The sequence below is a fragment of the Quercus lobata genome, chromosome 10 (genome assembly GCF_001633185.2).
Source record: "Quercus lobata isolate SW786 chromosome 10, ValleyOak3.0 Primary Assembly, whole genome shotgun sequence".
NCBI classification, from domain to species: domain Eukaryota; kingdom Viridiplantae; phylum Streptophyta; class Magnoliopsida; order Fagales; family Fagaceae; genus Quercus; species Quercus lobata.
Genome location: NC_044913.1, coordinates 25,956,089 through 25,972,563, shown reverse-complemented (window position 1 = coordinate 25,972,563; position 16,475 = coordinate 25,956,089). Strand labels below are relative to the sequence as shown.

Below are 16,475 nucleotides of genomic sequence, written 5' to 3'. Positions count from 1 at the left end.
CATTGCCATTGCATATTTTTTATTTTATTAATCAATCAGATGCAAGACCCTAATTGATAGTTTAAATTTTAAAATTAAAACAAAATAACATATTCAGTGACTATTACAAAGCAATAAAGGAAGAAGATACAAAAAACACTTTAAAGTTTTTTTTCTCAATTTATTTGAAATATTGATTAAGTAGTTCTTTAAATTTGTGTTTCATACATTTTATGGATAGTTGAGGATATTAAAGATTTAATTCTTCATTTTATTTTAAACTTAAATTTGTGTTTCATACATTTCTATTTCATTAAATTTATACACAATAGCTTTCCCGTGCATCGCACGGGTTAGCGACTAGTATATATATAAAACTGAAGCCTCTGAAGCTCTCACAATTTTCCACGTCAACACAATATTTAAATAAAATTATCATTTTATTTAATTAAAATTATTTTTGTTTCGTTCAAACTTAACTAAGAGTAAAACTCTATCTCTCTAACAAGTCCAACTTAAACTCAAACTTATTATTAAATAAAATTATTTTTGTTTAGTTCAAACTTAACCAGAAGTGAAACGCTATTTCTCTAATAAGTCCAACTTAAACTCAAACTCATCATTATCATTTTTTTTTAAAACAAAATTATTTTTGTTTAATCAAAACTTAATAAGGAGTGAAACTCTATCTCTCTAAAAGTCCAACTTAAACTCAAACTCAAACGTTAACAATCTATATAAAAAAAAAAAAAAATTATGATAGGCTAAAAAAAAAAAAAAGAGACTAACGTTGAAAAAAAAGAGGGTTTGGATTTTGGGTTGAAATTTCTACTTATTATTTTTTTTTATTGTATATGGCAGATAAAACATCTCTATTTTTTTGGAGAAAAAAAATGCAACCTATGTCTTCCAGCCTAGGGAACGGTAAATTTTTATTTGGAATGTTATATATAAATTTGTTGAATTTGTTTTGGTTTTGAAGTAGAATTTGGGGAGTCATAAATTTTAAAGTTTTAAGTCTTGGAGTTTTTGGTATTTGCGTCTCAGTAGGTTGATCTTAATTCTTTACCTTAAATGTTTTTTATTTAGGTTCATGTGATTTTTTGTTTACTTATTAAAAGTTATGATTTTTGGTTGATTAATTATTTGTTTGGATTCAACATAAAAGATAATGGAATTAGGTATTATAATTTTGATATTGTTTCATGTTTTGAATTGTCTATATTGGTATTACTACGAGAAAGTCATATTGCTACTCAAATTTAAAACTTGGTATGTCTTCCTCATAACATAGTCTTTATTTATGTATTTGCAGTTTATATTGGTTTTGTGTGTGTGTGTGTGTGTGTGTGTGTGTGTGTGTGTGTAACTATTGGGAGATTTGCTTTATTAATTTAAGAACTGTAAATTATTTTGTAGGTTTCGATAATTATGCATTTGCAACTCAATAACGTTCAATATTAGACAACAATTCTAAACTATGGAAAAGTATAGAAGTTAAATATTTCTTCATTTTTTAAAAAAAAAAAATACTAACTAGCAAAATGTCTATTTACTTTAGGGGTGTCCATGAGTTGGGTCGGGTTGGGTTTATGCCTAACCCGGACTTGACCCGACCTTCTTGGGTGGGAAGATTTCAACCCGCAACTGACCCGCCGGAAGTTTCAGATCAACCAGGTCGGGTTGAATCGAATTTCAGGTGTGAATCGGTCAGTTTCAAGTTTTTCGATTTCACCGGATTTTGGCCAAAATCTGGCCGGATCTTGTCAGATCTGGCCGGATATAACGAGATTTGGCCGATATTTCTTTGTATCTATGGAAATCTGGTCGAGATTTGGTTGAGTTAAAGTCGAGCTTACCGGAGTTTGGCCGAGTTAGAGTAGATCTAGGCTAGATTCACTAGCTTACCGCAGTTGAAAGCCCTCTTCTCCATTTGCACAACAACATCAGATTATTATCAAAATTCCAAGGCCCATTTTGCTCTACCCATTTCAATTGATACTTAGACCCAAATTTGAACTGCAGGACATTATTTCCCACATCCACAATCTGAAGGTCCAAACCCATCTTCCACGCTGCCCTCATCGTGTTCTTTAACGCCCTCTGATTCTGGTTTCTATCTGTCAAAAGGCGACCAAAAAGACTAAAGGAGCAGTCTTCAAGCAGATCGGACTTGCACCTTGTCTTTATTGAAATTTCCTCTTCTTCTTCCTTAGTAAGTCGAAGATTAAGCAACCCCTCCACCACTACTTGGTCCATGGCAGTGATGAAAGAGAAGGAGAACCAAACTCACAGAAGAAGACCCAACTGGCCAAATGAACCCCAAATGATGGAAAAGAGAGAAAAACCCAGTCGGCAAAATGAAACCCAACTGATGAAAAGAGAAAACCCAACCAATCTCAAGGAAGACGCTCAGACGATGAAAAGAAGGAGAAAAAACCAGTCGGTCTCAACTGAGAAAGAAACTTAGGTGAGAGAGAAGGAGAGTCAAGCTCTAGGAAGAAAACCCAGAGGCAAACTCGTGGGAGGAAAGTCTCGGATTGAGAGAGAAAACTCAGAAGAGAGAGAAATGCTCCTACAGGGGAGAGAAAAGAAGCTATTTATTCACTCAAACCAATTTAGAAATAAACTTTTTCCTTGAAGTAATATTACTTGTACATATATACCTAATTGACATAATTTTTGTTATACACCAATACATGTGGGCCCATTCATTTTTGTCATTCTTTGACTTGTTTATCAATTCCCACATCTCTCTTAAATAAAATTTTTAGAAACTAGATAGTTTATTGATTTACTTATTTATTTATTTATTTTAGACACATAAGTGGTTTAAATATAATAGAAAAAAGAGAGGGAACACAAAAGAGCTAGAAATCATAAGAAAAGAATAATCTAAGACAAGTACTTTTTAGAGCAATTTTTTATTTCACATTACCTCTTACACATAATTGTGCACTTTTTGAATTGAAATTGTGGCTTAAAGTCATGGTTTCAGTGCAAAATATGTGAACAATTGTGTGAAAGTGAAAGTGAAACAATCGAGTGTGCACTAGTAAATAGCTCTCCCTTATAATTCTTCTGATAAAAATCACCAATATGAATGTTTCAATAAACATTTTTATACTCCACTTTTCTTTTTCATAGAAATTTATATTCTCCATAAATTATAGAATGTTATGCGGTTTTATTATTATTATTATTATTATTATTATTTTATTGAGAGTCTAGTGAAACATATATATATATATATATATATATGTATAGTAGATTACTCAAAAGATTTTTGATCAGCTTTGTGTTAATTAGTTTTATATTAAACTCTTCTTTAGCATAAAAGATAGTGTTTAGCCTATAATGTTCCGTGCATGATGACTATTCTTTAGCGTTAAATTAAGATATTAATTAATTTTTTGTGTAAGCAAAAATTGAACCTAGATCTAAATCTTATTTGATGATTGTTGATGCTCATTTTGGCAGAAAAGAACAATAGTAGAAAGAAACCCAACAATATGGGAAGAAAAGAGTTAGTAAATTGAGGGGGGAAAAAAAACCATTAAGCTTGAATGGTAGGAATAATGGATCATAAGCCTAGAAAGATAACAAATAGGCCTCAAAGGAAAGCAAGCGGGCCCAAATGAGCGTAAAGAAAGAAGTAGTAAACCCATGGGTAGTATGGAAAGCAAGAATGGGCTAAAGAAGGCTTGAAATAATGAAGTAAGTGAGTAAGAAGTTGATGGAGAGCCCATGAACCCCAAAAGCAAAGGAAATGGTAATTAGGCTGGGGAAACCCAAAAGACTTAGCAAACGCCCATGAGAATGCAGAATTAGAATGAGCTGAGGATGCCCGAGGAAAGGAAATGGGCCGAGGATGCCCAATAAGGAAGAAATGGGCCAAGGAAGCCCATAATGGGTCAAGAAGGCCCGAAGTAGCATAAATGTAAGCCCAATGACAATATTGGGTCACTATAATTAAGTGAAAGAAAAAGCATACAGCAGGCTCAAAAAAGGTCCAGTAAGCACGGATCAAATAACACCACAACAAGAATAACAAAATGTTATGGCAGAAATGTTAGCAAGTCTACGGAAGGAGCAAAGAATGGGCTAAAGAGAAAAAAGCCCACAACCAGGCAAGGCCCAGTCCATGAAGAAAGCAAGTCATAAAGAATGAAGGCTCAGAAACCCGCTCACGCCAAAAGAGGTCAAGAATGAGTAGCAGAACGCACAGACGGGAATCAAAGCCATGGAAAATGCATGAGCAATAGACAAGCTTTGGACACACACAGAAGTGGAGCACGCACAAGGCTTAGGCACCACCAACCTATACCCAGCCAATATAAGAGTAGTGGGCCATAGGTCAGAGGTAAGAGAGGGAAGGATGAGTTGGAACCACTAGGTGCATGCCATGAGAGATAGTAAAAGAGAATGCCCACCTTGTTCCAGATGGGAATGCCACAGTGAATAAGCAAACAAAATAGAATTATTTGTCTGGTAATGGGATGTGGCACGGCTAACATAGGTAAGTGGTGGTGGCAGCTGACAAACCAGTGGGTGGTTTGGAAGGACACCCACACCCAAACAAAAGTGGTTTGAGAAATAATAAAAAAACCAGTCACGACAGGCAATATATAAAGAGCCTCTGCCATGCACAAGGAAAAACATCAACATAGCAACAATCACAACGAGAGAGTCACAACATTATAACAATCACAACGAGAGAGTCACAACATTATAACAATCACATCACCACAATATCAGAAAAAACAACATCACATGAGCAAGAACTAAAAAGAAAAGAGGAAAAAAAAAAAGCAGAGTAACGAAACAGGGAGAAAGAAAAACAGAGAGTAGGCAAGAGTGTGGTAGCAGGCATGCACCAATAGGCTAATCTCTTCTCTCCCTCTGAAAGCCTACCATCTGTTAAGGATTAAGGATTTTCTGGGCATAAGCCATTTAAGCCAATTCTTTCAAAGTGGGTAATTTCTACTGCAAGATCTTCCTATGAGGTTATCTGCATTGAGGAAGTGGTTCCCTCCTTGGTCTTAGTTCCGTAATGCAACTAAGTACGTCGACTAACCATTTCTTCTTTGATTTTATTGATTAAGTTTCAGTGTTATTTTCTCTTTTACCTTTGCCATTTTATTCATAGTGCGTTTCTATTGTCATAATGCTCATTTTTTTTTTTTTTAATCATATTTGGATTTCTTTACTTGTTTTGGCTAACCGCATTGTTACTATATTATACTTACCTGTCGTAACTCTTTTGTAACAGTTTCATCTGTCATAAGCATGTGATCAAAGTTTCAATAAAAGAGTTTTAGTTTGTGCATAAGCCAGTCCAAGGTGAGTTGCAATTAAACCGGTCCTGACTCTCCTACCTAGAACCCTTTGGGCCTTAGTGTGGCAGGAGACAGTCTAGCCCACAATCTCAAAAAGGCCCACCATAATAATAAATAATTTTACTAATTGAGCTAATTGAATGTTAAGACTAATTCTGAATTAAACACTTTTCTTTCCCGAAGAAACTGTATTAAACTCTTAATTGAACTTTTTTCAATATTTTTTTTAATGTATATAAAATAACCAGTCGGACCCACCCTTGGTCAAAAACCCACTATTGACTAATATTAATCTCGGTCTCCATTAGTTTAGTATGGCCTCTTCCTCCCCTTTTCCCTTTGCCTATGTGCATACCGCAATCATTCCCATCAGCAATCAAATAAAGAAAAGGAGACTTACAAACCGTAATACAATACAAAATAAACCGAAACTAAAAGCAGTGAACAGAATTTACCATGTAGAACCGGAACCATACATGTCGGTCCCCATGAGAATGACAGAGAGCATACCTTTGCAGCCGTCACTATTTTCACAATTCCGTGCATTGTCATGTCAATACACGTAAGTCTATGGATGAGTGGAAACTTTTTGTGATACAGAATTAAATGGAAAGATTTTGGCCTTTTAGGACACCTATTTTACCAAACACACTGTATTGTGGTCTTGCCGACTCCTTCCAGGAAAGCTTGGCAAATACCATCCAACACGTTGCGGAAAAGTTTCGGAGAACTTAAATGGACCTTCTTGACCTTTAATTGAAGAGCAGCTTACACCGTTTAAATTTTATTTTTAATTTTTTATATATCTTTTTTCGGTTTTGGAATTTTTTAAACTAGTTGCTAACCCGTGCGATGCATGAAAAAACTATTAACTTTGAAAAAAAATCCAACAATAAGTAAATAGGCATTCTGATAAAAAAAATTAATTGAAATTAATCCAAACAAATAATTAATCAACAAAAAATATAGCTTTTAATAAGAAAATAGAAAATCATATGAACCTAAATAAAAAGCATTTAAGGTGAAAAATTAAGATCAACTTACTAAGACGCAAATACCAAAAACCCCAAAACTTAAAACTTTAAGATTTATAGAATCCCCATATTCTACTTCAGAACCAAACTAAATTCAACGAAATTATATAAAACATACCAAATAAAAATGTATCGTTTCCTAAGCTAGGAGACATAGGTTGCATTTTTTATTTTTCTCCAAAAAAATAGAAATGCTTTATCAACCATGTATAAAAAAAAAAAATAATAATTAGTAGAAATTTCAACCCAAAAACCAAACTCATAATTATCAACGTGAGTCTCTCTTTTTTCAACGTTAGTCTTTTTTTTTTTTTTGGAGGTCCTATTATAATTTTTGTTTTTATATAAATTATCAACATTTGAGTTTGAGTTTGAGTTTAAGTTAGACTTATTAGAGAAATAGAGTTTCACTCACTGTTAAGTTTTGAGTAAACAAAAATAATTTTATTAAAAAAAAATGATAATGATGAGTTTGAGTTTAAATTTAACTTATTAATTAGATAGAGTTTCATTTCTAGTTAAGTTTGAACTAAAAATAATAATTTTATTTAAATATTGTGCTGACGTGAAAAATTGTGAAAATTTCAAAAAAAATGATAATGATGAGTTTGAGTTTAAGTTGGATTTATTAAAGAGATAGAATTTCACTTCTAGTTAAGTTTGAACTAAAAATAATAATTTTATTTAAATATTTTGCTGACGTGGAAAATTGTGAATTTATTTAAAAAAATAATAATTTTATTTAAATATTATGCTGATGTGAAAAATTGTGAGAGTTTCAAAAAAATGATAATGATAAGTATGAGTTTAAGTTAGACTTATTAGAGATAGAGTTTCACTCCTAGTTAAGTTTGAACTAAAAAAGATGATTTTATTTAAATAAAATAATAATTTTATTTAAATATTGTGCCGACGTGAAAAATTGTGAGAGTTTCAGAGGTTTCGTTTTTATATATATATATATATATATATATACTAATCGCTAACCCGTGCGATGCACGGCAAAATTACTGATAATGAAACCTAAAGAAACATCGGATTATTTTCTTATTCAACATGAATCTAAAGAAATATTAGTTTATTTTCTTTTTCAATTGAATATGTAAATCTTTTCCTTGTAGTTTTACAGGTTGTCAATAGAATCTATTGAGGAGATATGCATTAGGAAATTAGAATACAAAATACTGTGGACAATGTTTGGTTATAATCACTTGAAATGATTGTATGGTTTGTCTTCTCAAAAAATAATTTAAGTATGGTTTAATAAGTCATGTGCATTATACATGACAACGATACTTGTCATTTTTCTATTGTTAATTGTAGCTTTAAGGTAAAATAATTTTTAGGGGCTTTAAGTACCATTGGGGTGTATAAAGGAACTTGTGAAGTTTTTATTTTGATATTCATCAAGCTAAACTCTTCTTCTCCATAGATACTATAATTAAACTCATGTTTTGCAGTAAATTACATTATACCCTTGTACACTTCACTGTTGGGGTGTATAAAGGAACTTGTGAAGTTTCTATTTTGATATTCATCTAGATGTCAAGCTAAACTCTTCTTCTCCATAGATACTATAATTAAACTCATGTTTTGCAGTAAATTACATTATACCCTTAAACCCTTGTACACTTCACTGGAGGAACATTCAGTTCAATCTGATGGTTGTATCCCAATTTGAGAAATGAGAGGCGTCATGTAAGCTCTCACAAATTATAACAAAAAAAGTGTTGTTATGTTTTTGCATTTGAAGAAGCTTTATTGAAAAAACAAAGTTGGAATCTTGAAGAAACAAATCTCTCTCTGTCTAACCTTTTGAGAAATTAATAACTAAAACTGCAAGTGGATATAAGCTTTCAAAATTAATTATTTCATTTCAAAATGTAGAACTTATTCAAATTTCTTTGATCATGAAAACACCATGAATAAAACCTAATATCTTTTCCTAACTCTTCCTCAAAATATCTGTTTAATTGCTAAAATGAGAAAATTTCACTACATCCCAAAAAACTTTGGAAGTTAATCAAGATTGATTTTGTCTACTTTCTTAATGTATCTTAACATCTAAATGTGGTATATAACCTCTAAGCTAAATAGAAACAAAAGAAGATAAGATTAGATGAGTATAAGGAATCAAAATACATATTTAGGCCTTTTATCTAACACCTAGCATATATAATCATTTGTTGTAACATTTGATCAAGATAAATGGCCATTTGTTCTTCCTGATTTGGAAGGGAAAAAAAAAATAGAAAACTCAAAGCATGACAAAGATGCAATGGAAGAATTATGCATTAGCATTGTTAAAAGCATATAGTATGCGCATCAATTAATTATTTGAAGTTTTCATTAATAAAATGAAGTGTATTTTTCTAAAGATTATCTAAAGCATATATTGCAGCCCTTAAATTGTAGTCCATTGTTGAGCAACAATGAATCCTCCATCATAATAAGCATGCATTAGGTAAGGTTGAGTAATCAATATAGAAGCAAAAATATTTAAAAAAGAAAAGTTCTATTCACTATAGATAACTTTGAAAATTCATACACCACACTCATTGTTCATCAAGCAGATGTATAGCTCAGAAGTTATGAGAAACGCATAAATTCTGGCTAAAATCCTAAACTTATGTAATCAATTATTTTCTTTAAACTACACCTCAATATAGATTCAACCTATACAAAAGTCATGCAACATTGATCTCATTTAAAACAGTGACCAACAAATCCAATTGTGTGTGAATGTATACATATGAAGTTATGGATTTTCACTCAATTACAAATTAATAAAGAGATTCACCCTTTACAAAGCTACACAGTGTTGTTAATTTAAAAATTACTCTCCTTACAATTAAATTTCAATTGTGTGAATCTATACATCCAAAGTTATGGATCATCATAAGAGCAACTAAGTTCTAGATGTTAATTATGAAGAAGGTGCATCTCACATATTAAAAACATCAAAATTAAAATTCACTTAAGATACCACCAACAACAAAAGTAAGAAAGAAGTGTACAGTCAAAAACATTCAGACCTCACAACCATTAGTAAGTAAATAATGCTTCCATAGCCTAAAATTCAAACACCCATAAACAAAAGCAAATATGAAATGTATGTACCAGCATAAATCTGACAAAATAACCCAACTGCTACATTTGGTTATGAATGATTATATTCCATGAAGGAAATGACCGCAAAAAGAAAAATAAAACATAGGACTCAATTAAATTCATCTCCTTTTTGTCCATTTTCAAAACAACCAAACAGAATTTGAAGCTATAAATTTTCAGACAATCTTGCATTTGTAACAAAAAAACACAAGATTGAGAAGATAAACAACAATTCAAAAGATTTAACATAAGTTAGATAATCATGTAGGTTACAAATTTTTTGAAAGATTTAACTTTTAACACCAAAATAAACCCCCCCCCCCCCCCCAAAAAAAAAAATAAAAAAGAAAACTAAAAATTCAGATATTAGAACTTCCAAAGGGCCAAAAAATTTAATAATCAAACTAAGAAATTATTGAAACTAAGCAAAAAGGAAAAAAAAAAAGAAAAAAGTATGACTGCAAAACAGAGGAAAAAAAAAAGATAAGAGCAGGTACCCTTTGAAGAATAATCGATAATCATTGATTGCAGATCAGCCAATTGGTTTCAAAAGTGACGTGTTCCACGGAAAAGAAATCCATGGTTGCACCAAAAGACATAATAGTAGAGCATGGACTAATAATGACAATGCACTCATGTCTTACCCTACATAAGAGTGTATAGAGGAATATCTACTGTTAGATAGATTGCCAAAACAGGGAACAATGACTACAAAAATTGTTAAAATATAAATTGAACATATTCAATGCTGAAGTGTGATTCAAACTACTCCAGTTTGCTATTTAACATAAACAATGCTTGGGACTCACTTTGTAGTTAAGATATCATTGGTGGATTTAGTGTTTAGATACAAAATAACTTTAAGAAAGGATAGAAAACTATAAGATTTTTTCCCTTATAATTCCTAAATGACAGAAAGTTTTGCCTAGGCATTTCCACGAACACTTAGAGGGAGCAGATAACACAAACCTCTAAAGTAAATCTTCAACATTTGAAAAAGGAAAAAAAAAAAATTAGAAAAAACGATTAGTTTCAAATTTGGAAGTTGAAAGACAGTCTCTTTCAAAAAAAAAAGAAAAAAAAGGAATAAGCCTAAAGTTTTGTCTACAGCCATTAGGCACTAAAGTTGGCTGCCTAGAAAACCTTTTTATAGTCTAATTACATATTTTCACTCAATTTTCGACATAGTAGGACATAATGTGATCCATTCTGCGCTTACAACAGAGTAGCACAAAATGCAAAGAATTTGAATTAATTTTCAGATTAAATTCGGGTTTTGAATAATCAAATACAGTAGTTTTAAAATATTTTTTGACCTTTTTATCAAGGAGATAGAAGGGCGATATCCTTCTTCCTTTTCACTATCTTTCTCTTCTAAATCAAGATTTAGGGATTGAGACTTGATAGTATATATGTACAATCAATGAATACCTGTACCAGTTGCAGTTGTGGGATGTCGGCCTGAACGGGGTGCTTACTTGACGGTAGTAGCAACCTTAGATTTCTCATTCTCTTTCTTTCTCTTCCTACGCCATTCGTATGTTTTCTCCAGGCAGTTTATTGTTTTGATGTTTATATATATATATATATATATACTGAAACGGAAAAACCTAAAGTCACAATTGTTCCATATTGTTTTAAGTAAATGTGGCAAAATTTTATATCGTCACGTGACGCAATAAGAAGCGGTCAACAAAAAAGTCAAATGTTTTGACGTCACGAGGCGCAATAAGAAGCGATTAACAAAAAAGTTAAACGTTTCGACTATTAGTTATTATATAGATAGATATAGAGATATATATTTGAGTTTTATTTTCTTATTATAGAAACTTATTTAGGAGTATTTTAGTCAAAATTGACTAATATATATATATATATATATATATATATATCATTACAACTAATATTAGTAATTGCTAATTTTCATCACTTTTTTTTATGCCACCTAATTTTCACCACTAATTGCTAATTAAAATATTTTTTAAAGTTCATCATCACTTGAATCATTGATTTTTTTTTTTTTTTTTTTAAAAGGAAAAACATAATTCTACTTTCATAACCAAAATCACGGATAACATAAGAGGAGAATAGTAAGACTTATATTGCAGAAATTGAGCAGAAGTTCGGTTGGCATCACTCATAATTAAAAAAAAAAAAAAAAAAAGTGAAAATAAAGGGAGTTGCTTTAGCTTTCTACCACCACAATATTTTGCTACAACTTTCATATAGTAGATTATAAAGTAATTATCTTTCACTTACATACGTAACCACTATTTTTTCTTCACTACCCACACACAGTCACATCACAGTATTTGTATCTCTCGCACATCTTTAAGGGTAATTTCACTTTTACCCTTTTTTTATTTTTTATTTTTTACTATTGATATGTTTATTCAAAGGATCAAGTCTTTGACCTATTTTTGCCGCACTTTTTTTTGACCTAATAATCATTCTACAAGTATAAGTGTTTTTGGAGTGTGAGGGCAAGGACTAAAGCTCAAGTATTTAAGAGAAAGTTTCACGCACATGTACACTTAAATCTATCTCGTATAAAAATAAAAATAAAACAATAAAAAAAGAATAGGCTTTGACCTACTAACCCAAACCAATGACAATGGTAAGCAATTATCAAAAAGAAGTAAAATGCGATTAACTATGCCATTATGTGTCTTTTAAAAAAGATCAATGAATAAGCATCGCCACTACGTGGCCTATAGGTAGGATTAGCCTAAGAAGAAGCACTATATAGCATATACCATCAAAATTCAAAACTAAACCAAGAAGAAGTATGTTTCAGCCTAATCCAGGTAAGTGAGAAGAAAAAAGAGAGTACATATTGTTATCTGGGCAGTTATAAGAGCGCTCTCCGTCGCGGCAAAAGCAGACAAATTGGTGTATTACGTTAGAACCGCAATTCCCACCTGATTCCACACACCCGTTACAGGCAATATTGTCCAAGGCATCGTAGTCCACTTCAAACCCTTGATTGAATGCTTCATGAAGTGCCTGGTCTACACCCGCAGACTCATCAATAATAGCATTCCGTGAAATTGGAACACGGATTTTTCCTCTGCATTGCGCAAGGCCTGGAATATGGATCTTTGCTAACGATTCGTTTACAAAGTAAGCGTTATTTTTTCTGTCACTACCTTTCAAGCTGCACGTAAATTTATTCTGGACCGGTATAAGTATAATGACTTGAGGAGGGCAGTCGTAGAACAAAGTTATGTTTAGAACGGTTGAAGTGTAATCAAAGATACTGTAATTCAAACTGGTATTGAGGCTGGTTTGAGGACAAGAACCACCCCAGAGGTCCAATCTTGCGATGGTCATGATATCTTGAGATTCGCTGATGTTTAGTATGAGGAACTCTAGTTCTTCAAATTTGATAATTGGGTATTCATCGTCGTAGCAGTACTCGAGCTTGAACCCTTGGGGACCAGAATGTTCAGGTCGATTACCTCCCCAGAAAGGGTAAGGAATCGTTTTTGATTCTTCCACACTCATAGGGACGACTGCACTCAACAATATTGCTAAGAAGGAGAGGGTGATGAGGGAAGAGAGAGCTAGATGATGGGCTTCCATGTGTGATGTGTAAGAGAGATCACAGAGAAAAGAATAAGATGAGATGAAACTTTTTTTTTTTTTGATAAGATGTAACGTTAATAACGCGCTTACAACGTTGAACGAAGAGTGGTAAGTGTTCAACCAAAAGAAACAAAAGAGCGAGACTGGTAAGTTCTAAAGAGATTCCAAGTCCTCTTCCTCCGATTGATTTCTAAATGGTAAGTCCTAACGAATTGGGCTTCTTATAAGTCAGAGCTGGCTTTGGGGTAAAAAAAAAAAAAAAAAAAAACGCAGAGCCCAATAACTTTTAGTAAAACAGCTCAAAGCCCATTAGTTTTACCTTTTATTTTACACAGTCTGTTCCTTTGTTTTTGATCGGACACAGTCTGTTCCTTTGATCTTCTAGAAGTTCTTTAGTTTTCATTCTCATCTAAACACTGTCAATCAATGGGTGCAAATCAAGTCACTTCTCAGAAAGTAAAAGGATTTTAGCTTGGAAGACAAAATGCTACATTAACTCCACAACCAAGCGAGAATCACTTTTTTTTCTTTGTTCTGTGGACGGTTGGGATGAGCTAAACTAGGTTCAAATCCAACCAATTTGCTAACAAAATTGTCCCTGTAGTCATACTTTTTCAAAGTGTATGTATAGTCATAGAAGAAAGTTTTTTGGAAAAGATTATATATATATATATATATATATATATATATGACAGGTTTTGAGTTTGACTAGAATTTATTTTCTCTTCTTTTCCGGTATCTTCTTTTTCTGTGTGTCTAAGTTTAGGGATATAAAAAATTTTGTAACAGTTGATGTAGTCTATATTGTGATTAGTAAAAAATAAAAATCATATAAGTGATAGATATATGTGAAAGTATGTTTTTTTGTTTAAGGCAAAAGTATGTTGATTCATGTCTAACTTGTCATCTTAACAAGTTGTAAAAAGTGTTCGTGTGAGAAAAGTTGTATCTCTGCCTCTGGTATTGCTCTTTCAGGTCTCTTAGCTGAAAACATTTGCTACCTGTCTTATACTTGATGCATCTACGCTACATCCATAAACCTTAAAGTTTATCTTCCTTCTTGGCCTTAAGCATCTTTTCTTTTCCTTTTACGTTCAATCGGAGCACATTGTATATTTAAAAGCACACACTCAGGGCTTAGAAAAGTTATGGAAATTTAACAGAAAAAAAAAAAAAAAAAAGTTATGGAATGAGCTTGTTATATTTCTATTGTGATGTAATAAATGTTCTGACACCTCATTCTTTTCGTTGCTTACTGTTAGTGTTGGAATTTAAAAGCAGACACCAAGTGCTTAGATTATAGGTATTTATATGTTGGGTGGATACTTTTAGCACTTAAATAATTAATTAATGGCTACGCATATTTCTCTCTTTTACACATGAACTTTATTAAATACATACATGAACAATATCACATATTCATTTTATAATATATATATATATATATATATATTAGAAATATCTGTTCAATATATTTATCTAAAATTATATTTATTCTGCCTTGGTTACAGATAAGCAAGGGAGTAAGCGGTGGAAGTTTGTTGCAGGTAATATATCCATTTTCATCTCTGACTTCTGTGCAGTGTTTGCTAAAATTCTCAACTTGGACTATGAAGTTGAACTAGTTGTAACTTCCTTTTTTACCCAGGTACTGGCGCATGTCTCGTAATGGTCCTTATAATACTGGTCGTCGTATTCTTAATCCATCGACGCCGTATGAAGAAGAAATATGATCCCTCGTCCTTACTCAGTTGAAGCATCTCTTATGATCCCTCTGGAACGACAGATCAAGAGAGGGGAAGTAGCTACTTTGGAGTTCATCTCTTCACCTATAATGATCTTGAAGAAGCCACTAACAATTTTGATTCAGCCAAAGAACTTGGAGATGGAGGCTTTGGCACTGATAAGGATACTTCAGTAGTTTTGATGAAGTCGTCCATATTAGGTTGAAGCGATGGTCCTAATGAACTCGTCAGCCTTGCTTGCACATTCACAGCCTAACAACAATAGAGTGAAAGTCGACGGTTCCACCTCAAAGCTGACGGCTACACCCTGAAGACAACAAACATTTGAATGAGATGACTAGAATATATTGATGGGATATGAAGTTAACGGGGGGAAGCTAAAGAGGATAAGCGAACCTTTGACGAGGCTGACATGACTTGACCTCCACACATAAGCATATAAGGAAATATCTTGTGCCCCACGCTTAACCCTAATCAAGAGAGTCCTATAAGGAAAAGATCCTGTAAGATACACAAATTAAAGAACATTTTTCCCACAAGGAAAGATCTTCTAAGCCAAGAAACGAATCTCAACCCCATGCTACTATAAAAACCCTAAGACCCTCACAAACCAAGGTACACATAATTCCCCCAGTTCTGGCACTCTAGAGTTGTGAAAATTCTCTAACTTAACCTTTGGAGGGTCTTTGGCCGGTACTACACCGATACTTTCCTAGGGTTTTCTTTGTTTTTGTTTCACAGGTATTGTCTTGAACATGTGAGCACTATGTGACTTACTGACCATTTTCGGCATTATCAATTGGCGCCATTTGTGGGGAATTGTGACTTGTAAGCCATACTATTGCTTCCCAGAAAAAGAGTTGCATGGTACTTACTCTCTCGATGGCAACCAACAACAACGTTCAAGGAGACGAACCACACACGACCACCCTTAAGAGACAGGTTCAAACTCTCGCCGCTGCCGTGGAGCGCCTCACCAAGCAAAACCATGATCTGGAAGAGCAGCTGCGCCAGAAGAACACAGGCCTTAGCACTCAGGAGGAAGGCCAAGAAGACACCAACGCTGAGAGAAGGGACCAAGAAAGGGCAGAGGGTAGCAACGCCCTAAGTAGACCAGAACAAGAGGACACGAGCCAGCCATCCGTCACAGATACAGCTCCACCTCACATAGTCGCAGAGATGTAGATGATGAAGGAACGGATGGACTTTATGATGAATGCCCTTAGAGGACGGGTATCTAGCGACCTCGATGACTTGGTCCATCGAATAGATTCACCATTCACTGCACCCATCACTTCGTTCCCCCTTCCACCGAAGTTTTGTATGCTGCAGGTGAAAAGTTACGACGGATCCAAGGACCCCCTAGATCACTTGGAGTCTTTCAAGACCCTGATGCACCTTCAAGGGGTGGTAGACGAGATCATGTGCAGAGCCTTTCCCACCACGCTGAAGGGACCCACAAGGATCTGGTTCAGCAGGTTGACGTCCAACTCTATTAGTACCTTCAAGGAGTTAAGTGTCCAGTTCGCCTCACACTTCATCGGGGGACATAGGTATAAGAAGTCCATTGCATGCCTGATGAACATTAGGTAGCGGGAGGATGAGATGCTGAGATCTTACATAACCCGCTTTAACAAGGAGGCCATTTCGATCGACGAAGCTAATGACAAGGTACTCGT

At 33.5% G+C, this 16,475-nt stretch overlaps 1 protein-coding gene across 1 annotated transcript; it reads right to left on the bottom strand.

Annotated features, from left to right (window-relative positions):
- Nucleotides 1-12,256: 12,256 nt before the first annotated feature.
- Nucleotides 12,257-13,048, bottom strand: LOC115964564 (LEAF RUST 10 DISEASE-RESISTANCE LOCUS RECEPTOR-LIKE PROTEIN KINASE-like 1.2). Its single transcript, XM_031083852.1, has one exon. The coding sequence runs from the start codon at nucleotides 13,046-13,048 to the stop codon at nucleotides 12,257-12,259; it is 792 nt and encodes a 263-aa protein (XP_030939712.1).
- Nucleotides 13,049-16,475: the final 3,427 nt, after the last annotated feature.

Coding starts and splice junctions, on each gene's coding strand:
- LOC115964564 (XM_031083852.1), bottom strand. CDS start 13,048: ATGGAAGCCCATCATCTAGCTCTCTCTTCCCTCATCACCCTCTCCTTC.